This window comes from Leopardus geoffroyi, chromosome A1, assembly GCF_018350155.1.
Source record: "Leopardus geoffroyi isolate Oge1 chromosome A1, O.geoffroyi_Oge1_pat1.0, whole genome shotgun sequence".
NCBI classification, from domain to species: Eukaryota; Metazoa; Chordata; class Mammalia; order Carnivora; family Felidae; genus Leopardus; species Leopardus geoffroyi.
In genome coordinates, this window is record NC_059326.1 from 193,183,730 (window position 1) to 193,209,375 (window position 25,646).

The window sequence follows — 25,646 nt, forward strand, 5'->3', positions numbered from 1 at the left end:
ATTCTAAGAGTGACAGATCTGTGGTATTTAGGTAGTGAGTCGACCTTTACCTGTTCCCTTTGCCTGTCTCCTGAGATCCTGTGCTTTTCTGTCATCACCTTTCACTCCCATGGGACTGCGGGCATTTGCCTGTACCAGAGGTACCCCTCCCACGTGCCAAATCTCACCAGACCTTACATACTAATCATGTTTTCCAAAACGTGCTAAACCCTCTTTAGGTCTTTGCTCAAGCTCTTGTCTTTGTCAGGAATGCTTTATCTCAGAAGTGAACAATTGCTACAGTTGGTCTGGTAACTGCATCTTCATGGTAACTGTGGGCAAGACACCCATCTCAATATGGCCCATAGTATCAAAAACATGTAGATGCATATTAAGTATTTGTAAAATTAAAATGCAGAGCCATGGTAGAATCCAAGTTGAATTCATTTTGACTCCTGTTTAAAATCATTAACATCAAGTTCCATCACACATAAAAATGAAGATCATGATAGAAGATTTCAGACAAATGAAATAACAGTCCGTTGAACATTTAATAAATTATATTCAAGCATGACTTTTTTTTAAAGAAAGGACAAAATTATAATGTAAGTATTTATTAAAATGGTGACCATTCAAACATCATCTGAACCATACGAAATAATATGCACTTTTATGAAATGTTGAGAACATTGAGAAGCTAGGAGTTTATGTATAAACATGAGCATTTTCAAAATTCCCGACTTACATGAGAAAAGGCTGTGTTCTCTTACTGGTGACTCAGGAATTATGATATACTTGTGTGAGAAGTGCTGGTGTGTGGAGACAAGGCTAGCACCCATGACCGGCTGTGCTCTGGAAAACAAGCATGCCATGCTCCCGTGACACTTGGGACAAGGGAGACAGAGTCTGATCTAGGGTGAAACTACATGCAGGGAGGACATGGAGAGGACTGCACCAGGGGTTCACTGAGGCTGGAGGACCACACAGAAGGCAGCATGCTTTGACTTCAAAATGCATGCTAAGCGAGGCAAAGAAGCCAGGAACCTTTTCACCATTCCAGATCAGCAACTCCTAAGGTATTTATATCAAGGTAATTGGTAGTAAATGTAAGTGCTCACTGGTTCTGAATCAAGAGTTTAACTATCAAAACAGATTCAACTTTGAGGATAGGCTAAAACTCAACGGGGGTATCAACTCAAAAGATGCCTGTCTGGTTTCAACTGGCAAAGAATCTATAAGAATGTTGACATATCTATTTTTGGTAAATTTATTTCACAAAGCCATCCTGTCATTTCATAAGGACAATAAGGTAAGTCACAATACAAAATTTATAAATGAGATGAGAGAACTATTTAAATACATTTGCTGAGTAAAGACATTTTCACTAACCATAAAATCCAGTGAAACAAAAGATTAATTACACCACAGTTGTTGTCAAAAGACTTTTAGACTGTAGTTTAAGTTCAAAAGGTTAAGGATTTTATAAAAACAGAACATGAGACTATTAATTATATATGAAGAGTATTTGATTAGATACAGAAAATATTAATGTGTCGTTTTCTTCCTCTTGGAAACTAGCTTTAGAAAGTAAGACCAACTCCAATTAAATTCTGACTGCTGTAATTCTTTACCACTGGCACCATAATCTGGAATATCCAAAGTGATCCAATTACTTTGGCCACCAAATTAAATCACCACTGTGTTTCTAAAATAATCTAACCAGAACAAACTGGAGTAGCCTATACCTAATTGTTATACGGTATTTGTGTAAACATATCGATTTTTTTCATTATTTGTTTTATTTTTCCAAAGTCCTGTTTCCCAGGGCTGTGACCATTAAATATGTCTACGGTTCCAGACACTCATGTCCATCATGAGAACAGGTGGTGGGATAAATCCATTCTCTTTTTAACATGAGTCTAGATGACTGCAAAGTCGCTATACTGGGATGGGGCTGGAGGTACTATCTGAAGATCGGAGGGATGTTCAGGGAACAGACCTCAGACAAGGGACTTTTAGCATTTTTAATTTCTCAAAAGAAACAGCCTGGGAAGGCAAAAAGTGTTCTATAATCTAGAGTACGGTGAGGAGCCCTTGCTCTCACAGCCAAATGTATGAAAACAGCATTCCTTAAAGACATGCAGGTTTACGAGCCAAGGCAAGCTTTGGCTAAATGATTGGTAGCTTTTGTTTGGCTCTGGAGGTTTCCATGGAAACAGCCTGAGAGACAGAAAAGGCAGCATTATCATCTTTATCCGTAATGCCATCTGATAAAACTACACATTGATTCATTCATGCTATCCAGAAGAGATGTATTACTTCCGATAAGCCTGGACAAAGGGAGGTATGAGTTCTATCTGGTTACGCTCTCTATCTCCTCGCTTTCCTCCATACGAAACCTTAAATTAAAATCCTGATAAAACCTCCTCTGAACATTTCCCTCAGGAACCTCTAGTTCAAGGAATGCTTCGATAATCAGAAGCCAAATGAAGACACATGAAGCACCAAATGGAGCTCCACAGCCAAGTTCTTAAAAATCATATGACACCAAGCTTCCTGTAGCTGAGGAAATTATTCTGAAGAGTATTTACAATTCTATTGTATCAGGCCTCAGCCAGGCAAGAAATACGGTCTTAAGTGTTCATTATACACAGCTGAATCAGGTGGCCCCATCCATAATTTTTCTCCCTCTTCATATCTAGATCATTTGTGTTTGTATATATCTATACACTGGTACCTATATCTATGTCTACATATTTAATATACTCACAGATACCACACACCATTATCTAATCTTATTTCAGGTTAGTGCTTCTCAGAAAGACCACAAAAGCAGTCCTAGCTCAGAATTCTATATCTGAAATACACAAAAATAAAAACGTCAACAATATTAAAAAACAAACCAAACAAGGAGGCATGCAGCCTTTAGCACCATATTTACGATCAAGGAGGGCAAGAGTGTTGACAGAAGTCTCAAGAGGAACCCAGCTCTGAGTTTCCCCCTGGAATGGGATCCCAAATACAGAACCCTATTACAGAGTCCAGAACTTTCAAAAATGGAAAGCCTGAGAAATTCTATGAACAGAAATGTCAAAATCCATGATTTACCAGAAATAGAGGATAGGTGATCTGATGTTGTTCCTTATTCTAAAAGCACTGAAGACATTATTCCTTAAGAACAAATTGCTCCCTTTTGGACATCAGTTGGGAAATCACTGCCAGCTCAAGAAACTAAATGCTGCTTCGATAAGTTAAAAAGACATGCTACACTCCCCAAAAGGACCAATGTACTCATGGAAAGTAGTTTATTAATGAGCAGTTAGCTCCCTGATATCTGTGTAATACAAACATGGGTGACACTAAAGAGATCCAACCTAGCACATACAATTGCACACTCCACATGGTGAAATATCTGAAAAACACCCAGACCTCTATGCGCCACGGCATTGGTGTGGGAATCTAAATCACAAAATAAAGTCTGAGCTTGGTCCTTTCCATAAAAAGGACTTAAAGTCTAGGGAAGGGTTTATTTAGAGATGTGCTGATAATTCTGTTGGTTTAAAGGGGACAGGTAAGAAGTTACAGGGCTACAAATGACTTTAGATACCTAATGCAAATCCCTCGTCTTATTGGTGGGAAAACTGAGGCCTCAAGATAAGTGTCAGCCCTAACCGCTGGATGAAGCATGACCAGAAGAGAAGCCATGGAACTTTTAGTGTGGTACTTTCTCCATTTTGTTTCTCTCTCAGGCTCCTTTAAATCTTAACACGTGTCACTTAATCAAGCTCCAGAAACATGACTAAGAAATAGATATGAAAAACACAGAAAATTTTACAAAGATTTTGGCAATAGTTCACATTCTGATGTGCTTAATATTAACAAGAGGGAAAACCCCAGTCATCTTTTGGTAAAAATGTTACTTCCTGCATGAAACAAGTTCCTCTTGTGAGAGCAGTTTTCGTAGGTACTGGGATAGCTCACAGCTGATGGCTTTCATATGTCCCATCTTTGGAGTAAGAGTTCAATTCGGCAGATCCTGTATCATCAGGTGGGCTGAAATGACTGCTGTCTTGGGAATCTGTATCAATACTTTTGGTTTCTGACTGAAGGTGGACAGAAACCTGAACTGCTATTTCCTGGCCTTGTTCATTCAGAGAACCGTCATCTGAGTCTCCTCCCGGTGAATTACTCCGGCCCATCTCTGGGTTAATGACATAGATGCCACCTTGAGCGTTCAAGGCAGGTCTCTCTTTAATTCTTTCTCCCATGTCATCAGGGTCGTCCACTCGCACGGCCTCGAACATCTCCTCAACGAAGGCCCGACAGTTTAGAATAAGGGGCGGAAGAGGGACGCTTCTTGCCAGCTCTTCGATGTAACGGGCAAACTCCATGGTCTTAAATTGTGTGACTTTGGCGAGCTCCAGAGTTTTGGCTGACGTGATGATGGGGATGCGCTTTGCAATCTCAAAGGCCTTCTGCAGCTTCTCGGCCCCTTCAGTTCTGAAGAATTCGTTGATGGCCTTCTCTGTCTTACGAAGATGGCTGCTCATCATGCACAGCCGCGTGACGTTCAAGATGAGGGTGATGGTAAAGGCAATGAGGCAAACAACCATGTAGTAGACACTCATGTCTCCTGAGGTGAAGATAACGCGCAGGGTGACGGAGTAGGAGGCACGAATTGGAGAGGCGGTGAAACACGTGTAGAGCCCTCGGTCATCGAAGGCTACGCTGGTGATATTCAGGAAGTTATCAGAAACCAACCATTTTCCACCTGATAACCCAACAGACACAAAAAAATTACAGCATAAAGAATATTACTGCTAAATATGCCGACCACCTTACCAATACTCCGTCTCCTCATGAGAGTGCCTTAACTCAAGTCTTCTATTAGGTTCTGCTACTTGTATACATCACGTAAGAAAGGGCAGACTTTTATGTCCACAGTAGGAATTTAAACAGCCCGGAACTTAAAAAAGGGAATCAAAGTCTTCCTGACATGAATGGCACATCAATTAGTAAGCACTCTGGATTATGCCCATTTTTATTGTCATCAACATTTATCTAAATTCTACAGTTACATTTAGGAGCCATCACTACACTAACATAAAAAAAAAAAAGAGAGAAATATGTAGCTATGAATATATTCATTATTCCACAAGCTGCTGTTCTACGAACTTGGGAGCTATGAGAAGGATATCCTATGAATCCAAAGTATGATGAAGTACATACACTCCATTCATCAGCCACTGTACTACGACCACAATGTAAACTCTCCAGCTTACTTGCTGATAATAGCTCAAGATTTATGAACCTTATACTAGACTGACATGCTCTTTAAACTCCTCTCACTAGAGATTCATAAAACTTAATAAAATTTTCCAGGGCTGTTACTGAAAGCATCAATGATAGATGCTGGTGGTTTTCAAAGTAAAGGCAAAACAGGAAAATGAAACTGCCATTCCACTCGGCTGGTCTCCTGCTAACCTAGGCTTTGTTTATGCATTCAGGCTGTAATGATCACAATGACTGAATAATTCAAATCTCACACACGTTTGGTCTGGATCCTAGAGCCAAAGGAAATAACAGTCTAGACGAATGGGTCCATATGTGAAACCCTAAATCATGTTCAAAATACACATTCTGGGCACCACTCTAGAGATCCCGATTCAATAGATCTACATTCTTCAGAAGCTGATTAAAAATGTTCTAACAGTTCAAACTCTTCAATCCCTTGGTGGCCAGTTATTCAGTTTATAGAAAGTTAAAATGTTTAGCGTAGACTTTAAAAGAGAACACCATCTGTCTCTTCTTCCATTTTCCATTCTAATATGAATAAGCAAATATCCTTTATATTCCAAGAGGTGAGAATAGCTTTCTAGCAAAAAAGACAAGAAGGGCCTTTTCTGAAAGTGTAGCTTGTGAGTATCCCAGAATTTAATCTTTATCCCATTGATTTTCATGGTGATTTCTTTTTGAGGTACTTTAATGCAAGGAGTCTTTTTTTTTTTAATTTTTTTTTTTCAACGTTTATTTATTTTTGGGACAGAGAGAGACAGAGCATGAACGGGGGAGGGGCAGAGAGAGAGGGAGACACAGAATCGGAAACAGGCTCCAGGCTCTGAGCCATCAGCCCAGAGCCCGACGCGGGGCTCGAACTCACAGACTGCGAGATCGTGACCTGGCTGAAGTCAGACGCTCAACCGACTGCGCCACCCAGGCGCCCCGCAAGGAGTCTTTAAAAAGATCTTTCCAGTAGAATACCAGTTAAGGAAATAGTGCTCTAAGATGTGTTCACAGGTTTACTAACAGCACAATCAAATAAAAACCTGTCAAAAATGACACCTTGGTCGATTATGCTGTTTGGGCGATTTTTAAGACTGAGAGGCAAAAAATACAAGAGAAGTTCTCCTGTTTTCAAATAAATTAAGGTATAGCATGAAAAAAATTGAGCTGGAAGGGCTTACAGAGCTCCTCCTCAGTGCCCTTCTAATTCTCTGAGGGACTTTAAGTTTTATGCACAGAGCTATAATCTTTAAGAAAAAAACATCCTGGATTTTCTCTAAAATATTTAGTAACTCATTTCCAAACAAAATTTTAAAATTTATGACAAACTTACTTAAGCTTAGCCAACCCCCTTCCTGTTGTATGCACATAGGGCTACCACACTGTATTGTGCACAATACAGTCTAGGTCAACGGGGTTGTGCGGTGCGTAGCCTGTACAGCTGTCTACAGCAGCCCTGATGTAGTCTACCTTCAATGAATAAGGAAACCAGCTCAGCAAGAGGAGAGACAATAGCTCCTTGTCATCAAGTGAACACCTTAAAAAAAATTTTTTTTTAATGTTTATTTATTTATGAGAGTGTGCGCATGTGAGCATGAGCGGGGGAGGGGCAGAGAGAGAGGGAGACGCAGAATCTGAGGCAGGTTCCAAGGTCTGAGCTATCAGCACAGAGCCAGATGTGGGGCTCGAACTCAGGAACTATGAGATCATGACCTGAGCCAAGTCGGACGCTCAACCAACTGAGCCAGCCACGTGCTCCACATGTGAACACCTTTTAAATTTACAACTATTCTTTCTTCTTCTGGTTAAGCAATTATAATTATTTTGCTTTCTCTAATACCTATCAGAAATACTCCAGGCCTTCCAAAAGTTTTAACTATTCCCTTGGCACCTCGTCATTGAGCTTTCTTTGTGGAACATGTCATACAACCAAGAAGACAGAAGTAACAGGAAATGAGTAACCTTGATTAGTTACCTCTGCCTCTGCCGTCCAGTTGCTGTCCTTTTGAGTTGTACCAACGGACATCTTCATAGTGGTCGACTGTGAGAAGACACTCAATTGAAACACTAGTTCCCTCTTTGGCTATGATAACATCGTCTCCTGAGTGGGAACCTGCTGAGAGTTCAAAGCTTGGAGGAAATGATGAATTGAAAGAGCTATGATTTGCTCCCGGTGGGGCCATTTGGTTGAAGCCTACATCTTCCAAAACAAAAGCTGCTGGCACAATAACACTCGCCACTAAAGTGAATAAACAACAATGTGGCTTCATGGAAAAATGGGAGAAAATCTTGTTCAGATTTGGAGAACTCAAAAGCTTCTATACTATAACAAGAGCACGGTGGGTAATTTATGGCTTGGTATTGGAGTTTTCCAAAAAAGTGGGAGATTCCGCTGTATTTTGAAATCTTCAAGATTAAAAGATGTGAGTGGAGACCAACCTAAAAGAAAGCCAGATATAAAGTTTAGCCAACAAAGACTCACAACAGGGTGAAATTCTATGTTCTAGAAAAGAAGAGATGTGAAATTGATTAGAATAATTGGCACTGACATCAGGGAGCAAAACAGAAAGAACACCCACCTAAAAATCTCAGAGAGACAGTAGAAAAAAGCACTGAATTAGGAAATGGCAGGCAGACCTAGATTCTGGTCCTAGCTTTGCTACTAACAAGCAATAAGACCTTGGCAAGTAGCATTCTCCCTCAGCCGTTTTCTCATCCGTCAAATCAAAGACTAGATGAGACCTCTCTAAAGACTCTTCTAGTTCTGAAAGGCTGTGATTCTATTTCACTCTGACAAATCTTAGGCAACAGGGAGCCAATGGAAGCTAAAATATTTAGCTTAATGATCTTTTATTTCAACCTGCGTCATTACCATCTGTTGTTATATCAATAATGTAAATCAACTGGTACATTATAATCATGAGCCTGGAGCTCAAAATTTGAGCAATCCAAGTACATAAAATATTAGCTTTAAATAATGCAGGGATACTTAAGGTAGTTTTTTTGTTTGTTTTAATATTAGAAAGAAAACCGTACTACTACATACACAGTTATTGACTTCTGAGGCTTTAGGATCTCCCTCTTGAGCAAGAATGTTAGACAAAAGAATTTTCCATTAATAGTTTCTTTGATATCAAGAGACAAAATACAGCATATTTAACAGTTTGTGAGAATACCAAGTTTTAGCTCAAAGTCTGCCAAATAAGCTAAGGGAGGAATTGACATCTTAAATATCTACTTGGTAGAAATGCAAATATAAAGTACAGGGAAAGATTGCCAGACAAACAAAATACCATGAAAAAAGAACAAAATATCCCAGTCTAAGAGTTTATGTGATTATGATCATCTTCCTGTTAATCTGGTTCCTCTTTTAAATCAATGACTCTCAAAGAAAAATTTCAACTTCTATTTCTTTAAAAGACAGGATGAAATGCCTAGCTTTATTATTTTTTTTTTTTAATTTTTTTTTTTCAACGTTTATTTATTTTTGGGACAGAGAGAGACAGAGCATGAATGGGGGAGGGGCAGAGAGAGAGGGAGACACAGAATCGGAAACAGGCTCCAGGCTCTGAGCCATCAGCCCAGAGCCTGATGCGGGGCTCGAACTCACGGACCGCGAGATCGTGACCTGGCTGAAGTCGGACGCTTAACCGACTGCGCCACCCAGGCGCCCTGCCTAGCTTTATTTCTTACAAAGGCCCAAAATAATTAGTTTTGGAAATGACTCCCCTTTATACTTACACAAAGGCTGCTTGATCACAGAACATAAAAAGCAATGGATCATTGTATTTAGCCATTAAACTCCTCAAAGTCTGAATCATAGTAAGTTGTAAATGTCATTTAATTTTCATTAGCCCTTGAAAGGTTGGCTGAATAATAATAATAATTTTCTAAATCTTGCTATATCTTTAACATTTAAGAACGGACTATTTAGAGTAAAACGAAGGACTTCAGACTTTGCTATACATAGATTGAACACATGTGTTTACTTCTATTTCCTTCCCAAACCCAAGTAAAATGACACTAAAGGAAACACCTTGGGCATTGGAGGGGATTTTGGAAATTATGTGATTTAATCCATTCATGTCAGTGACGTGCTCCTTTAGGCTATCCTATATGTTAGCAGGAGAATCCTGGTCTCTAGTGGGACAGAGTGGTGAGTAGAAACAATGGAAATCACATTTACTGAGTGACTGTCATAAGCCAGGCACTGTGCTGGGCCCTGATGTGTGAGCTCCCAAGCTCTTTTTCAGTACAATACATACAACAACCAGTGGACATGATTTTTGTCCTTTATTCTAGATGATGGGTTCTCAATAGTGATAGGAAACGACTGTGCTGAAAAAGTGCTCCAGTCTTCCCTAGGACTGTCATCAAGAGTTCCTGTGGCTGCATCCAAGTCAGCATTTTCCCAATTTCATTCCTTTCTTCTACTGGCCATTTCCAAAATGGTTTTTTTTTTCAACATCAGTATACAAAATTATTATTATTATTTATGCTTTTTCTTTAAGTCAACTCATTATTTTGCTTTCATACATTTTTTAATTATTTTTTAAATTTTTTATTCAAATTCTAGTTACTATATGGTGTAATAATGGCTTCAGGAGTAGAACCCAGTGATTCAGCACTAACATATAACACCCAGTGCTCATCCCAACAAGTGCCCTCCTTAATGCCCATCACACATTTAGCCCATCCCCCCACCCAACACCCCTCCAGCAACCCTGTTTGTTCTTTGTATTTAAGAGTCTCTTATGGTTTGCTTCCCTCTGTTTTTATCTTATTTTTCCTTCCCTTCTCCTATGCTCATCTGTTTTGTTTCTTAAATCCTGCATATGATTAAATCATTTATTTTAAAAGGAGAGTCTATATCACATCTGTAAATAAAAGGAACTGTACACATAAACGTGATGAAAACAAAGCAGTGTTATTAACTGCTGTCTGCTAAAGGCTCTGAGCCAGAGGCCTCCTCTCTTTGTCAGGAAAAACAAAACAAAACAAATAAAACACCCACAACTCCACTTCATTCTAATACTACCTCATTTCTTATCCAGCCATCCTCCTCCTCTTTCCCACTGGTTCCACCACTGAGTTCAGAACCACAATTTTAGACTAGAGGTATACATTTTCATCTATTCTCTTGCATCCATGGAGCACTTTCTATGTATTACAGACACCACCTCTGACTTCATGGAGCTCAGGCTGGCAGGGGACATAGACACTAATTACATACAAAATATGGTAAATGCTGCCCAAGAGAAAGTACAGGATGCTACAGAAGTACCCAATGTGGGGAGCTAACCTTGTCACGGAAAGCCTTCTTGAGAAAGCGAGGTGTGCAACAGTACGTGAGGGATAAATAGGGATTGTGAATGGAAGAGAAGTGTCCTAGTAAAGGGACAGGGAAAAAGCAGAGGGACCACTGGTTAGGAGGTGTTCAGGAGAAAGAGCTACAGGTGGTGTAATGAGAAAGGGTGGACAGTGTGCTGGGTCAGCTTCCTGATTCGGGAAGCAGTCTGGGCCAACAGCAAAACTGGAGGTGGACTTTGGGAACTGGAATAGGAGCCTGAAGTGAGTGAAGAAGACCAGTGTCCAAGATGAAGGGATCAAATAGCCTGGAAGCTCAAGAGTGGGGTAGATCACCTGTAGGAAAGGTCATGTCCGCCCAGGATCAAGGCAGCTAGAGTAGAAGACACTGGAATCAGAAGAAAATGGATTCCCTCTCCCTACTGAGATGCAGCAGCTTTGGAAGAATAAATAGCCTCTATATGGAGGGCTGTGGGGCAAGCGGTGTCCTGGCAGTGTCATTGCTGTGTGGAATCCCTTCATGCAGCTTCCCTGGGTCTCCTCTCCAGTGCTGGCTCTCCATTCCACATGAATCCAGAGTATGCCTGGACGCAGGGTGGCTTTCCCCCAAGTCCCTGTAGCTCTCACCATTACACTACTCACCGGCTTTGGTAAGCGCTGCTCATATTGCTAGAGAGTCCACCCCATCTCACCTATGAGTCAGTTCCTTAAGCAAAGGACGATATTTTTATTGCTATACCTCAAAACTAGCACATGTTCAATAAATATTTACTCATGGAGATTAGTTTAAATTTGATAGTGCGCGATGTATATTTGTAAATTGAAGAATGTTATGCAACAGGGATAATTATTCAAACCGACGTGCATTTACTAGCACTTATTATATTCTGAGACGGCCGATACTAACAATGTCCAGAGAACTTGAGAGGCATAGTGCCTAAAGGCAGTCCTTAAGTCAACCCCAACGCCCAAAGTCTTCATCGCCATCTTGTCCTAGGAGATAATAGTAGGGATAAAAGATTATAAGCCCACAGTATCTAAGCCAGGTTGACTACTAATATCCACAGAGCTTGTTAAAAATATAGATTCCTGGGTCCCGCCCCAGACCTAGTAAGAACCTCTGGACTTGGAACTTGGAATTTATGGTGTCTAATTAGCTCCCTGGATGATCTTGAGGCAGAGGATCCATGGACTGGCATCCAGAGACTAGGACTACACCTCCTTATTTCCTCTACGACAGCATTGCCTAATGGTGCTGCAGGCTGTTTGAACACTTCCAATAAGAGAGAACTATTACTCACTTTCTATTCTGGACTTAGGTTACCCTGGATCAACCTAATTGCAGGCTTCTGAGAAAGGCAGGATAACAGAGAGAAGTTCAGAGAACAGTCTCTAGAGCCAGATTTCCTGGATTTGAATCCTGATGGACTCTAACCAGCCCTGCAACTTTTGTAAATGACCTAATCTCTCTGTGCCCCAGTGCCCTCATCTTTAAAATAGGGAAAATAATAGTACCTGTTCTTACTGGACTATTGTGAGGCTTGAAGAAAATAGTATATATAAAGCAGAGTCTGGTAGTAGTAATTACTAAATAACCTCTAGTTAATTTTTTTTTAAGTTTATTTATTTATTTTGAGAGTCAGACAGTGTGCAAGTGGGCAGGACAGAGAAAGAGGAAGAATCCTAAACAGGCTCCACGCTGTCAGCACAGAGCCCCATGCTGGGCTTGAACTCAGGAAACTGTGAGATCAGGACCTGAGCCAAAATCAAGAGTCAGACCCTTAACCATCTGGAGCTACCCAGGCGCCCCTCTAGTTATTATTACTGACTGTCCTTTCAGATACTGTGCTAAAATCTACAGCTGATGGTAAAATCATTATTTAAGATAAATGAAACACTTCTACTCAGAATACTATGCAACCATTTAAAAATCTTGGAGAGGTGGGGCGCCTGGGTGGCTCAGCCTGTTGAGTGTCCCTCTGTTTTCTGCTCACGTCATGATCCTGCAGTTCGTGAGTTTGAGCCCCACATGGGGCTCGCTGCTGTCAGCCTGTCAGCGCAGAGCCCACTTTGGACCCTCTGTCCTCCTCTCTGCCCCTCCCCCACTTACGCTCTCCCAAAAATAAATAAATATTAGAAAAAATAAAAAAAATAAAAATGTTGGAGAGGGGAAACATTATTATGTAATTTCAATCTGTAACTTTAAATTTCACATTTTTCTTCTGCTCATGGCAAATACTATTCTGCAATAATATGGCTCAAACAGGCACTGTAAACTGAACTTGGAGTCCAGCCAAGATACATTACATTGTTTTTATGCACTCTGAGTTTGTGGCCAAGAATCTTGGTTGTGATATGCCTAGCTTACCTTTCCCTTTTGTGAGACCTGCCTCTATGTTCTGGGGCCCTGGAGGAAGTCAACCCTTCGGCTGACTAACTAACGAGAAGCTTTGATCTTGGAATTTAGAATTGAGACACAGTGGCCGGGTTAGGGCCAATGTGAGGAAGAGAAGGGGTTGAGGCAGTCCAGTTTGGGCCACATACAAAGAAAAGCAGAGAGACAGGACAACAGGGATGGAGAAAGAGAGATGGGGGAGTGGGGGGTAGGGGGTAGTGGAGGGGGAGGGGAAGGAGAGCAGAGGGGAAGAGAAAGAGACTGACTGAAGTGCTGCTCTGGCTCCTGACAAAATTCTACTTCCTTCCTCCAATGTGACTTTTTTTTTTTTTTTTTTAAAGAAATAAACATCTTTATTCAGTTTCTTTCAAAATTAAATCCACAAAAATTAAGACTGAGTGTAAAAACAAGAAAGGAAATGGAGAAATGGTTAAGTAGGAGAAAAAGGATTAAATTCAGCAAAAGTGATTAAAGTGTGGCTGTGGCTACCTGGTAATCCTCATTGTGGATTTCCACCTCCTCTCCTCTTTGTACACCTGAGTGCAGTGCTCCAGCTGCCCATGTGGCCAAGATTTATGGTTCTGTTCTGTACAGACACAACCATTTGCCTTTACTAGAAGTTTCAAGAAACTTACAAGACAGGGTTTAGAAAAACACTATGAACACCCTTAAACTGCCCTTAGGTCAAAGTCAAAGGTGGCAGAAGTAGCCTGGTACGCTGATTTTGTGCCAGGAGAGCAATATGTCTGGTCAATAAAGGCAGACTCAGCCCAGGCACTTCGTGCTCCTACCATGGACATCCCGAACACAAAGTACTTCTAGTCTGAGCTACTAAAAGACACAACCCATTTGCAAATAAGATGCTGTTGAGCAGCTGGGAGAGAAAAAAGTGGCAAAGGTATGGATGGGTCCAAGACGGTGACAGAAGCAGAAAAAAGAGTAAAGGAACAAATCACCCTTAGGATCAGAATAACTCTTCATATTAAATTTCCTTTTACTTGTGTCAGAATCAGTCTGCTACTTTCAACAAAAATTACATTGACTATGACCATGCTACTCATTCTGGTGCATTTTCAAACAGCTAAATCACAGGCCCATCATGTGCAAGATGAAATACTGGGTACTGCAAGGGATGTCCAGGAATTTACGAACTAGTTGTGGGACTTCCCATAATAATATCATACTTGCTATTTCATTTTTTTTTAATTAAAAAAATTTTTTTAATGTTTATTGGGGGGGGGAGGGGCAGAGAGAGAGGGAGACACAGAATCCGAAGCAAGTTCCAGGCCCTGAGCTGTCAGCACAAAGGCCGACGTGGGGCTCAAACTCATGAACCCGTGAGACCATGACCTGAGCTTAAGTCGGAGCCTTAACTGACTGAGCCACCCAGGTGCCCATGTCTACTATTTCTTAATGCTGCAGCTGACATTTGGAGGCTAAGAGGAAAGAGTTCAAAAAGGAAAATCAAAGTGCCACCTTCTTACAGTTAAAAAGGCCTATGCTATGCTTGTGGGTGAAGTCACTTGGTAGAATGTTTTATTGCCTTCCTTCAGCATTAGTAAGGATAATAGAAAAGTGATACTCAAATTTAATCTAACTCCTTTTTCATCTTTTAGATACAGTAAAATATCAGCTTTTCTAGGATCATGAATAATCAGAAATTTAGATGATTTTACCTGACAGAACCATTCTCAATATGGCTATATCATAAGAAAGAAAGAAAAGAAAAGAAAAGAAAGCGTTTAAGCTGTCATGACTAACAGATTGCCTTGTTGCTGTTTCTGCCAGCTTCTGAGAGAAGAAATATTTCCATCCTGCTCCAATTCTCAACAGGAGTAAATAAGGAAGTAATGTGGCTGATTTCCGTTCTCGTGGCTCAATATTAAGTTGGCTGAAGAAACTGCTATTTGTACAAATAGTTCTGAGATAACACAAAGCAGGGAAACACTGATGCCCAGATGGTATTGATTTTAAGTATATGGAGATATTAATGCTTTATTCTCCATAATTAAATGTGCTCTAGCTTGTATTTACAGCTCATCCACTCTTCTCTGCCTGCACTGTTACACTTGAAAAATGGAGAAGTTCCCCATGCCTGGCACACAATGGTCAAAGTGGCATTCCAAATTGGCAAGGGGGAGAAAAAGCAAATGAAGAATAGATTTTTAGCACTCTTCCATCCTTTGCAAAAAACAAACATAAAAAACAGAGATCTGAAACATAGAAAGGTTAGTAATATTCAAACAGAAATCACCATTGTGAGGGTCATTTTCTGAAAAGTTCCTAATTCAAATGGCCCTTATGCTCCCAAGGATATCTTAGTGCCATCACACACCTCATAGCTAGCATTTGGGCACTCAGCTCAAACTTCAGCGTATTTTCTGGCCCACTGAAAAACACCTTCCTCTGTACTTATTGGAGCTTTGCTTTAAACCCACAATTATTTTCTGTAACTGTGACTTACATCCTTCTGCCATAAGCATTTGCTGAGCTACTGGATGCAAATGACAAAGATCAATGTCAGGGGCCTAGATTTACGATCTCCTTACCCAATTTTTTTTTTTCTATAGTCCAAAAAATCAAAGTCCATATAACTAAAATAGAACTTCTCATTCTCGCCCTTACATCTACTTGTGCAGCGTATACCCATTTTAGATGATAGCCACACGATATAATCCTTTCAATTTTGCAAAATCAAAGTTATAAGATCATCAAGGCTCCTTGGTAAGAAGCATGGACTGACCTGCCTGATCTTATCCCTGGATGAAGCCATGGCTTGAGAGGCCTTAGTTTTCACATCTACAGGTTATTTTAAGAGTAATGACCTCATACAGTAGTTGTGAACGAATGTGGGTATATTATAAATACATGCCATTGATATTATTTTTCCACTTCCTAGGCGTTTTTCGATTAAATCATACGGTGTCCCACCCAAGGTCACAGTCCTTTTACCTTACCTGGGTACCACACTATTCTTTTAATTTCTAAATGGGTCTCATTAACTCCAACCCTACCCCAAACACTGCTCCTCTCAGAACTGGTCCTGAACACACATCCAAGAAAGTCAAGATGATTTAAAAATCTATTGATTTTCCACTGCCCAAAAGATAAACTTCAAATGTTGGTCAGGCATCCGTAATTCTCCAGGAGGTTTCAGGAGGCAGAACAGAAGTTGCTGGATGGAGCCCAATAGTGCCTGTGTGCAGAATAATTGTTTGCTGAAGGAATGAATGGATCTAGAAGTCTGTTTTTTAGTTACACCTCTGTCACCAATCAGCTATGATCTATAGTGGTCTGTTTCCTCATCTAGAGGCTGATTATCACTATCATTCCCTTCTTTGCTTAAATCCTATAATCTTCCCAGCTTCTTGTCATGGCTCAAAGCCTTAACTATACTTGTTTTACTCTCCAATGTCTCCAAATAACTTTTTATTTTAAAGGTCTGGTTCTATATTGTTAAAGATTCCTACGTTATTTTTTCTTTTTGATACTGTTGTAAATAAAATTGTTTTCTTAATGTAAAAAAAAAAAAAAGTTTTGGTTCTAATTGTCCCCTTTGCTTAAAATTTCCTGCCCCTCCCCAACAATATCTTCCTGTGGAAATTCCACCCTCTACAGTATCCGACTCCAATTTCACCTTATTCAAGAAGCCCTCTCACTTAAATTGTCACCATTACCTTCTTAATTTTGGATGAATTCTTTTGCTCTGTAAGTCACCTACACACTGAGAGTATTCAATTGTAAGACTTATCAGTTTCCTTCTTCTATCAGATATGTATCTATCCAAAAGACTGTAAGCTTAAAGATGAGAGTCTAAAAACTTTCTCAGCCTTTGACATAGCATGGGATTCAACATTTTGAATTCCGATGCCCGATCAACTTGGCGGTCAGGAAGGTACTTGCTACAAATTTCTTACTGACTTTCCAGAGTCCCAGACTTACGTTAAGTGACTTACTAAGTCACTTTTCCGTATGTACACCCCCAATTCCATGCAATTGCTATTGCCACAGAAAATCAGAGGAAACTACCTATTTTACACTTCTTTGGTTTTGTTTTTTTGTTTGTTTTTTGGTCTCAGACTCTGGGAAGCATTAATGGAGATTTTTGAAGATATGAAAATACAGCTTTTAAAATCTTAGTGGGGGAAACACTCTAGAGTGGATTTGGTCTTTAACTGGTTTTCCCAAACTGCGATTTTTGAGAACTTACATCAACTTAATCTGTGGTGCTTGTTAAAGATGAAGATTTGTTGGTCCCACTCAGATTTACTGATTTGGCATCTCTAAGGGCAAGGCCTGAGCATCTGCTTTTTAATGTGCATGTAGTTTTAATGACTTACAAATCAAGCCCATATTTCCTTTGATTGTCCTAACAATATTGCAATCCAGTGATTCTCAGAGTGTGGTACAAGGGCCTCTGGGGTACCTAAAACTTCTCCAAAATGATTTTCCTAATAATACTAGGATCTTATTTCCCTTTACATTCTCATTCTCATCCAATATGGTGCAATTGTCCAGAGGCTACATGATGAGTGCTATGACAAAAGAATGAACGCAGAAGGAGATATGAGAATCTAGCTATCTTCTATGAAGATATTAAAAAGAGCTGTAAAAATGTAAAGCTACGGCATTCTTAATGATTTTTTGTTTTGGAAAATACTGTTCATAGAAATACTATTTATTTTAACACATAACACATTTTTTTAAATACACTTTTGCAAGTTGTCTTGATATCTAAAACGGTGAATATTGATAGATACAACACACACACAAACTCCTTGTTCTTAGTAAGTTTTAAAAGTGTAAAGGGATCCTGAGACCAGAAAGTTTGAAAGCTGCTGCTAAAATTATCAGTGGCAGCATTTAAAAATTTTTTTTAAATGTTTGTTCATTTTTTGAGAGAGAGAGTGCATGCGTGAGGAAAGGGCAGAGAGAGAGAGAGAGAGAGAGAGAGAGAGACAGAGAACCCCAATCAGCTCCAGGCTCTGAGTTGTCAGCACAGAGTTCGACGTGGGGCTTGAACCCACAGACTGTGAGATCATGACCTGAGCCAAAGTCGGCTGCTTAACCAACTGAGCCACCCAGGCGGCTTTTTTTTTGGCAGCAACATTTTAAGTGTAAGATTAAAGACATGGTTAAGTGACTTACCAGTTCACTTTCGTACTTAAACCCCAAATTCCATGCAATTTCTATTGCCACAGAAAATCAGAGGAAACTACCTATTTTATACTTCTATGGGTTTTTTGTTTGTTTTTTTGGAATAGGCATTTTTAACAAGCTACCAGGTGATAGCAATGCCCTTAAGTTTAAAGAACTACCATCAAAAGCAAAGGAATCTGAATGGTTTCAGGAAGGGACAATTATATATGGACATTGAGATGTTAATTCTGAAGGCAACAAGATGGAAGCTGGAAGACGGGTTGTTAAAAAGACCACATCCCTTCACCTTTCTAGGACTTAATTTTTCACATCTATACAATGAAGGTGTCTATAATGCTTTTCTGGCTTTTAGTCCGAGTTTCATGCATCCTCCCTGCTCAAAGACAACGGAAGAGATGTATCTTTCTGATGGTCAGTTATAATCTTAAAGTCATAAATCAGAGCATATCACTCTTCTGCATAGAAACCTTCAATTGTTTCCAAATGTTCTCCAAATAAAAGTCAAACTCCTTGTACTGGCTCATAGACACTACAAGATTTGGCTCATTCAAGTCTCTGGCCTCATTTTCCTTCCTCTTTTTGGGCCCGTAACAGTAGCCTTTTTTCTTTTCCTTGACCTTGCTAAGTCTGTTACCACTATAAGGCCTTTGCACTTGCTATTCGTTCTGCCTCAAATGCTCTCGAGATCTTCATAAGGATTACTCCCTTTGTTCCATCACATTATGCTGTTCAATTTCCTTTAAAGTACTCACAACCATCTTTTTATTTACTATTTTAGATATGAGTGTTGCTTGTTGACTTAAGGTCGGCCTCGCTCCAGAATGTCAACTATTAGGGGGCAGGGCCATAGTCGGCTTGAAATCCAGTGTGTTCCAGGCCCCCAGGGTGGTACCTGGCAGGTAGCTTATGCTCAGTAAACGTATGAGGGCTGAACTCCCGCAGCTCAGGCCTGGCGTTCAAAAGGACGGCGGACCCCGACCCACCGGCTCAAACCCATGCCTCAGCACCTCCAGTACCTCCGTCGCACGACCCCGACCGAGCCTTCACTTACCAGACTGGCACTCAGCTTGTTCCTGCCCGAGCGGTGGCTTGACCCGGAAGTGCTCTCGAGCAGGCGGGACCAACTCCGCGCTGAGAGAGTACTTCCGGGGCAGCAGGAGCAGCTTTTCGGCAGCCTTGGTCCGGGTGAGGGTGGCTGGGGAGTGGGTGTGGGTTTCTAGGGAGGAGGCAGGCGGGGTGCGGGGGTTGGGGGTTCGGGGCCGGGCGGTCTAGGTGGCTGGGTAGGGGCAGGAGGTGGCCTGGGGCTGGGCGGCCGACCACCCCACGGCTGGACGCGGAGCCTATAAAGCGCTTTGGTAGTTGAAGCGCTACGTTTGTGTGCGGAACTCTTCGTCATTTTCAGCGTCGGAGAAGTTGGGAGTGCTTGTTGATCCCAGAGCTCCGGTTTGGGATCTGGTCTTGTGTGTGCGAACAAGTGAGGACGTCTGCTGTCTGTCCGTCTAGAGAAAGCTGTGTTAATAATGACAGTAATGACACAACCACCGCCTCCGTCCTAATAGCAACTGTTACCTATGTGCCAATCTCTGTTCCGAGAGCCCTTCGCGTACCCCGTGTGGAGAAACACCTGTGCCAGGCAGGTGTTGTAGGCTGTGTTACTGTTGAGGAAACGGAGACGCAGCTAGCAAGGTGAACTGACTTTGTCGCAGTTACCGCCCCCCCCCCCCCCCCCCCGCACCAAAGTTGGAAGAAAGTCTAATTCCGGAGCCCGTACTTGTAGCTGCTAAGCTAAACCCTTTCCATTTTGGTAACTGTGCGGCTCGAAGTTTCCAGGGAAAATGGGGAGTGGGGAGAGGTATATATCTATATATGTGTACATGTAAATGTCTACATTTATATTTTTAAGAAATATGACTCAGCCATTTAATTTTACTTGCAATGTTTCAGTTCTTGGAGTCTTTTCACTCCACTTTTGAAAATAACACATTATAGGATGTTTGGAAAACTTACAAAAACGTTAAATAGTGCAGTGCCGTATACCTGAAATTTATTCCCCCCTCTCTTTCCTGTTAGAGTATGAATCCATTAAGAACAGGGATAGCACAGCCATTCTAATAATGAAAGCGATGGTAATGATAATGTGAACAGCCAGCGCCTTTCCACCTAGCCAAATGTCTAGCACATTCTAGATGCTCATTAAGTCTTTGTGGCACAAGTGAAAGAATAGAGAGAACCAGTATTTAATGTTTTGAACTATGTCTTTGCAGTCTTTTATAAAATCATATAAATTACTTATGTAATATGTTTGTTATATATACTGTATAGTAGTTGCCCCTTATCTGCAGGTGCCCTGTTCCAGGATGTGAGATAATAAAATGCCTGTGTGGTGAGGTGAGGTGAGGTGAAGGATGCAGGCACAGTGATGTAGCTAGCATTAGGCTACCATTGACCTCCTGACAACTCAGAAGGAGGAGCATTTGCTTCCAGACAGTGGTTGACTGCAGGTAACTGAAACCTCAGATAAGGGGGATGACTGTATATGGTATACTATTTAAAAAACATATATTGTTATATGTTGTACCTTGGAAAAAGCATAAGGAAAGTGAAATGAATAGTGTAAAAAAGGTACATATTTAGGTACACAAAGCATTGAATTTTATGCAGCAACTGTGGAGTCTTTCCTGTTAGGCTCTTGGAGTAAATGGGGTAGAAACCGTTTTCTAAATTAATTCTCAGTCTCCAAAGCTTGGTACATAGTAGGTACTCAAAAAATGTTTGCAAGTGAACGAATGGATATTTCAGAGTGGGCTTGTATGTGTGTGGGTAGTTGCATCTGGATTTTTTTTCTGTGTGTTTTGGGAATGTGTAATGTATGTATATCATATACCCATATGATCTAGGCTCCATGGTGTTGTATAAATCTACCTTCCTAGCCTTATGCCTTTCCATCATTCTCCATGCTATATTAACTACTGTTTTTTGTCCATGTTCCATGTCCATTCTGTTCACACTTCTTCCTGTGTGTGGTTTCCACACCCTTGAATTTTCTCATTGACACCTTCATCTGTCACAATCCCAGGTGCTCTTTAAGGGAAGCGCTGCAAGCTCAGATGCCTACGGGGTCTAATCAGGTAACAAATGAGTCAAGTAGATTTAGGTGGAGATTGTAGGGAACTAGATAACATTTTGACTAAAAGGCTCAGCGACTCTTTGGCTTGAGCTAATTATTACCATGTCAAAAGTGGGCCCGGTGCTACCAGATATTTCAACTTTAAGGGAAGTTGAAAATCTATATTCATATATATATCATGTCTGATTTTTAAGTGTTAGCAATTAGTAGTACAAATGTTTAAACACTGTGCAGGCCAAATAAAAACATTTATAGGCTGGGTTTAGCTGTCATTCCAGTTTGTGGTAGAATACTACCACTATTCTATGCTTATTTCAGATACTTCGTACATGAATCACATTGTCTGATTCCAGCAGACTTTTTTTTTCTCTGTTCTTTTAGTATTTTATGTGTATCTCCATTATAGTGCTGTTTCCAAGCTGCCTTAGTTCTTAGTATGTGTGTCTTTTCTAGCACATTAGAAATGTTTTGATGGCTTGGATTGGGTCTAATTCTCTATTAGTAAATACTGATATAAAATAAATACCTATATATGCCTAAGGCTTTGGTATGTGTATAAGTATGTACTTGTGAGATACATTGATTTCTCCTCTGGGAATATTTGGCTATCTTGGAAACCAGCATCTGCTTTTTGTAAAAATACCAGTAGCATCTTGGCTTTAATTGCCAAAGAGATGTACTTATGAAAGGGACTGAATTGGTTAACATTGTTATTCAAAAGCTGATTTGATTTAGATGCTGTCTGATGGCTTAAATTTCATCATTTTATCTCTCAGAAGTTTAAGTAGAAATAGTTAATACTAAGATTTTTGAGTGACAGTCAATAAAAGGAAAAATTGATACATTGGATGTCATTGAAATGAAAAACATTTGCTCTGTGAAAGACCCTGTGAGGAAGATGAAAAAATAAGCTACAGGCTGGGACAAAATATTTGCAAACCACATGTCTGACAAGGGACTTGAATCTATAATACATAAAGAGCTCTCAAAACTCAACAGTAAAAAAAAAAAAATCGAATTAGAAAATGAGCAAAAGATACAAATAGGTATTTCACTGAAGAGGCTATCCAGATGGCAAGTAAGCACATGAAGAGACGTTCTAAATCATTAGCCTTTAGAGGCATGCAGCTTAAAGCCACAGTGAGATTATTAATACACACCTATCAGAATGGCTCAAACAAAGATAAACTGCCAAATACTGGTGAGAATGCTAAGAAACTTGGATCACTCACACATCACTGGTGGTAATGTAAAATGGTACAGCTACTCTGGGAAAGAGTGGCAGTTCTTATAAAACTGAACAAGTACTTAACGTATGATCCAGCAGTTGTTCCCTTGGTCATTTATTTCAGAGAAATGAAAGCTTATGTTCCTGCAAAAAGCTGAACGTTGATGTTCGTAGCCGTTTTATTTGTAATAGACCCAAACTGGGAATAGCCCAGGTATCCTTTGATGGGTAAATGGTTAAGCAAACTGAAATACATCCATACCGAGGAATACTACTCAGCAAAAAAGGGAAGAAACTATTGACACAGTAACTTGATGGATTTTGGGTGACTTAGGCTGAGTGAAAACAATCTCCAAAGGTTACATACGGAATGAATCCATTTATATAACATCTTGTGTAGAGAGGGAGAACAGATCAGTGGTTGCTATGGGTTGGTGAGGGTGGGGTGGGATGTGTCTAAAAAATGATAACCTATGGGGCACCTGCGTGGTTCAGTCGGTTAAATGTCTGACTCTTGATTTTGGCTCAGATCATGATCTCGCAGTTCGAGGTTTCGAGCTTTCGAGCTCTGTGTTGGGCTCTGTGCTGACAGTGTAGAACCTGCTTGGGATTGTGTCTCTCCCCTTTGCTCTCTGCCCCTCCTCTACTTGCTTGCTCTCTCTCTCTAAGTATATAAACAGTAAAAAATGGATAACTTGGGATCCTTGTGATTGAACTGTTCTGTATCCTGAGTGTGGTGATGGTCACACAAATCTGTACATATGATAAAATTTCATAGAACTGAATACACATACACGAATGTCTATAAAACTGATGAAATTTGAATATGGTTAGTGGGTTGTATCAGTTTCCTGGTTGTCATATTACACTGTGGTTACACAAGTTGTTGCCATTGGAAAAACCTGGGTGGAGGATATTCAGATCTGTCTGTATTTTTTATACCTGCATGTGACTATGATAATCTCAAGATAAAAAGCTTAAATAACTTACACCAAAAAACCCTATAGAATTAATTTTTCCTTTGGCTTTTATTTTACCAGGCAATGATCTAGTCATGTCGGATAAAAATGATATTGAAACTCCAGTGGTAACTGAAGCAACCTCCATCCTTGAAGATGAGAAGTATGAGCCAGCCAAGAGTTCTGAGTCTGCTGACCAAAGTGTCAAACCAGAGGATAAATCGGAACCTGTAGTTTTCACTCGGAAAAGACCAGAATCCAAACCTTCCATCGAACTTGAGACTTCAGAAGTTCTCCCTGTTGAGGCATCACAGGCTGCAGGCAAAGTAAAGTGTTTATTAAAACATTGGAATTAAACGTTTGGGTTAATGGGGCACCTGGGTGGCTCAGTCGGTTAAGCGTCTGACTTCAGCTCAGGTCATGATCTCACAGTTCGTGGGTTCGAGCCCCGCGTCAGGCTTGTGCTGACAACTCAGAGCCTGGAGCCTGCTTCCGATTCTGTGTCTCCCTCTTTCTCTGCCCCTCCCCCGCTCGTGCTCTGCCTCTCTCTATCTCAAAAATAAACATTAAAAAAAATAAAAGTTTGGGCTGAAAGGGATGTGGAATCAAAACCAATTTAAGATTACCTATTTCTTTTCTTTGAAAGCCATAAAACACAATTTTTTCAGTTTTATAAATACCTTTAGGAGTAGTTGCCTTTGCTACATGGTGCTTAAATGCAGGTAACATACATCTGTCAGCCAAGCAATACATTTTTTTTTTTTTTTTTTTTGAGAGAGAGGGAGAGCGCACATGTGCGCAGCGGGGACGGGTAGAGGGACAGGGAGAGAGAATCTTGAACAGGCTGCATGCCCAGTGTGGAGCCCAAGGTAGGGCTCCATTTCAGGACCATGAGATCATGACCTGAGCCGAAATCAAGAAGTTGGACACTCAACTGACTAAGCCTTCCTCAGTTTGCCACCAAGCAATATGATTGTTTAGCTAAATGTTATGTATTTGTTCATCTGTATGTTGGGCTAATAATTAGATACTTTGCCTATATACTCTCTTATTCTCTACTTTTCCATTTTCTTTTGCCTTTTGTTTTTCTGCCTACTGGGAAGAATAGGAGACTGTTTCCAAAGATGTACCTCAGACTGGATGGGGATATTGGGGCAGCTGGGGCAAATCCTTACTCTCTTCAGCCTCAGCTACAGTAGCTACAGTAGGTAAGGTCATCCATCATTTTATTAATTTTTGCATGTGTTTTGCTATACATCTGTGTTAAAAATGACTTTATTGATAATTCCTCTTCCATCTTTACTTAAGGGCTTTATAGTTTAAAAATTGGTCAGGAAGGATAGGCTGGTTTATAGTACACCCAGAGTTTGCAGCAGCCTTTTCTCATTAGCATTCTTTATTTAGAGTTTCTCATTGACCAAGAATTGTTAATATGAAACTATCTGTGGTGGTACTGAATCAAGTTTGTCGTTTTGTTTTGTTTGTTTGTCTGGTAAGATTACACTCCCAAACATTAGTTACGTATGGTCAAAATAGCGTGTCTATGGCTATGGTGATTTTAACCATCTGCAGGTTTGTTTCTTCAGTTTTGGTGACTAATAGTAAGTAGTATTCAGGCATAAAAATGTTACCATTTTTCTCATTAGGCCAAGGTATTTCAAATGTCATTGAGAAGGCAGAGACTTCTCTTGGAATTCCTAGTCCCAGTGATATTTCAACGGAAGTCCAGTGTGCAACAGGTCAGTATGTGGAAACATTAAGCCCTAGAACCATGGGTCAAAATAGAACAGTTGAGCTTGTTCTTCGGTATATATTTATTGAGTGTCTGATATTTAGGGCATCATGGGACTGGTGAGAAAGGGGATTGGACTTTGACTAACAGGTCTGTGTTCTTTAACCACTTTGCTGACATGGGATGATATTTTATATGTCAAAGGATGGTTACAAACATTAAATAAGGCCATGAGTGTAGAATATAAAAGTTGCTTAGTGCTGTTTTTGGCACAATTGAGTATGACCCCAAGAAGGGTTAGCTGAGTTGGACCCTGTTGTGGCACAAAAAATATTTTAATGTGTTTCGTTTGGGGATTTATTTTTTTGTGTTTGAATATTTATGAGGGTGAAATTTAATTTTGGACACCTGTTTTGATCATTGTACTCTCACTTAAGCCACAAAGGGAAGAGTTTTGAACCAGGGATCAAGATGGC

General features: G+C 40.3%; 2 protein-coding genes across 5 annotated transcripts in view; one reads left to right on the top strand and one right to left on the bottom strand.

Moving 5' to 3' along the window:
* Window positions 1-405: 405 nt before the first annotated feature.
* On the bottom strand, window positions 406-19,233 carry MFAP3 (microfibril associated protein 3). Of its 2 annotated transcripts, XM_045436632.1 has the most exons (4): window positions 19,176-19,223; window positions 11,477-11,562; window positions 7,238-7,701; window positions 406-4,750 (listed from the first exon to the last, which is right to left on the bottom strand). In XM_045436632.1, exons 3-4 carry the CDS (start codon window positions 7,530-7,532, stop codon window positions 3,957-3,959), a joined length of 1,089 nt encoding a protein of 362 aa, XP_045292588.1. In that variant the 5' UTR covers window positions 7,533-7,701; window positions 11,477-11,562; window positions 19,176-19,223; the 3' UTR covers window positions 406-3,956. The 2 variants fall into 2 exon arrangements, with proteins under 2 accessions (XP_045292588.1, XP_045292577.1); XM_045436621.1 differs by lacking the exon at window positions 11,477-11,562 and having other exon boundaries at window positions 19,176-19,233.
* A 13-nt stretch (window positions 19,234-19,246) lies between these two features.
* Window positions 19,247-25,646, top strand: part of FAM114A2 (family with sequence similarity 114 member A2) — a 32,699-nt gene continuing 26,299 nt past the window's right edge. Inside the window, exons 1-4 of one of the 3 annotated variants that reach the window (XM_045436595.1) lie at window positions 19,247-19,309; window positions 23,520-23,764; window positions 24,547-24,646; window positions 25,085-25,177. In XM_045436595.1, the coding sequence (XP_045292551.1) occupies window positions 23,534-23,764; window positions 24,547-24,646; window positions 25,085-25,177 (424 nt within the window). In that variant the 5' untranslated portion in view covers window positions 19,247-19,309; window positions 23,520-23,533. Of the gene's footprint in view, window positions 19,811-20,471; window positions 20,626-23,519; window positions 23,765-24,546; window positions 24,647-25,084; window positions 25,178-25,646 lie in introns of those variants that run through there. The other 2 variants (XM_045436605.1, XM_045436587.1) reach the window with 2 other exon arrangements.

What these genes read in the sequence shown, in the direction of transcription:
- MFAP3 (XM_045436621.1), bottom strand. Translation starts at nt 7,532, where the DNA reads ATGAAGCCACATTGTTGTTTATTCACTTTAGTGGCGAGTGTTATTGTG. An exon ending in ACTGGACGGCAGAGGCAGAG is followed by an intron (nt 4,751 to 7,237) that starts GTAACTAATCAA and finishes TTGGGTTATCAG; the next exon opens with GTGGAAAATGGTTGGTTTCT.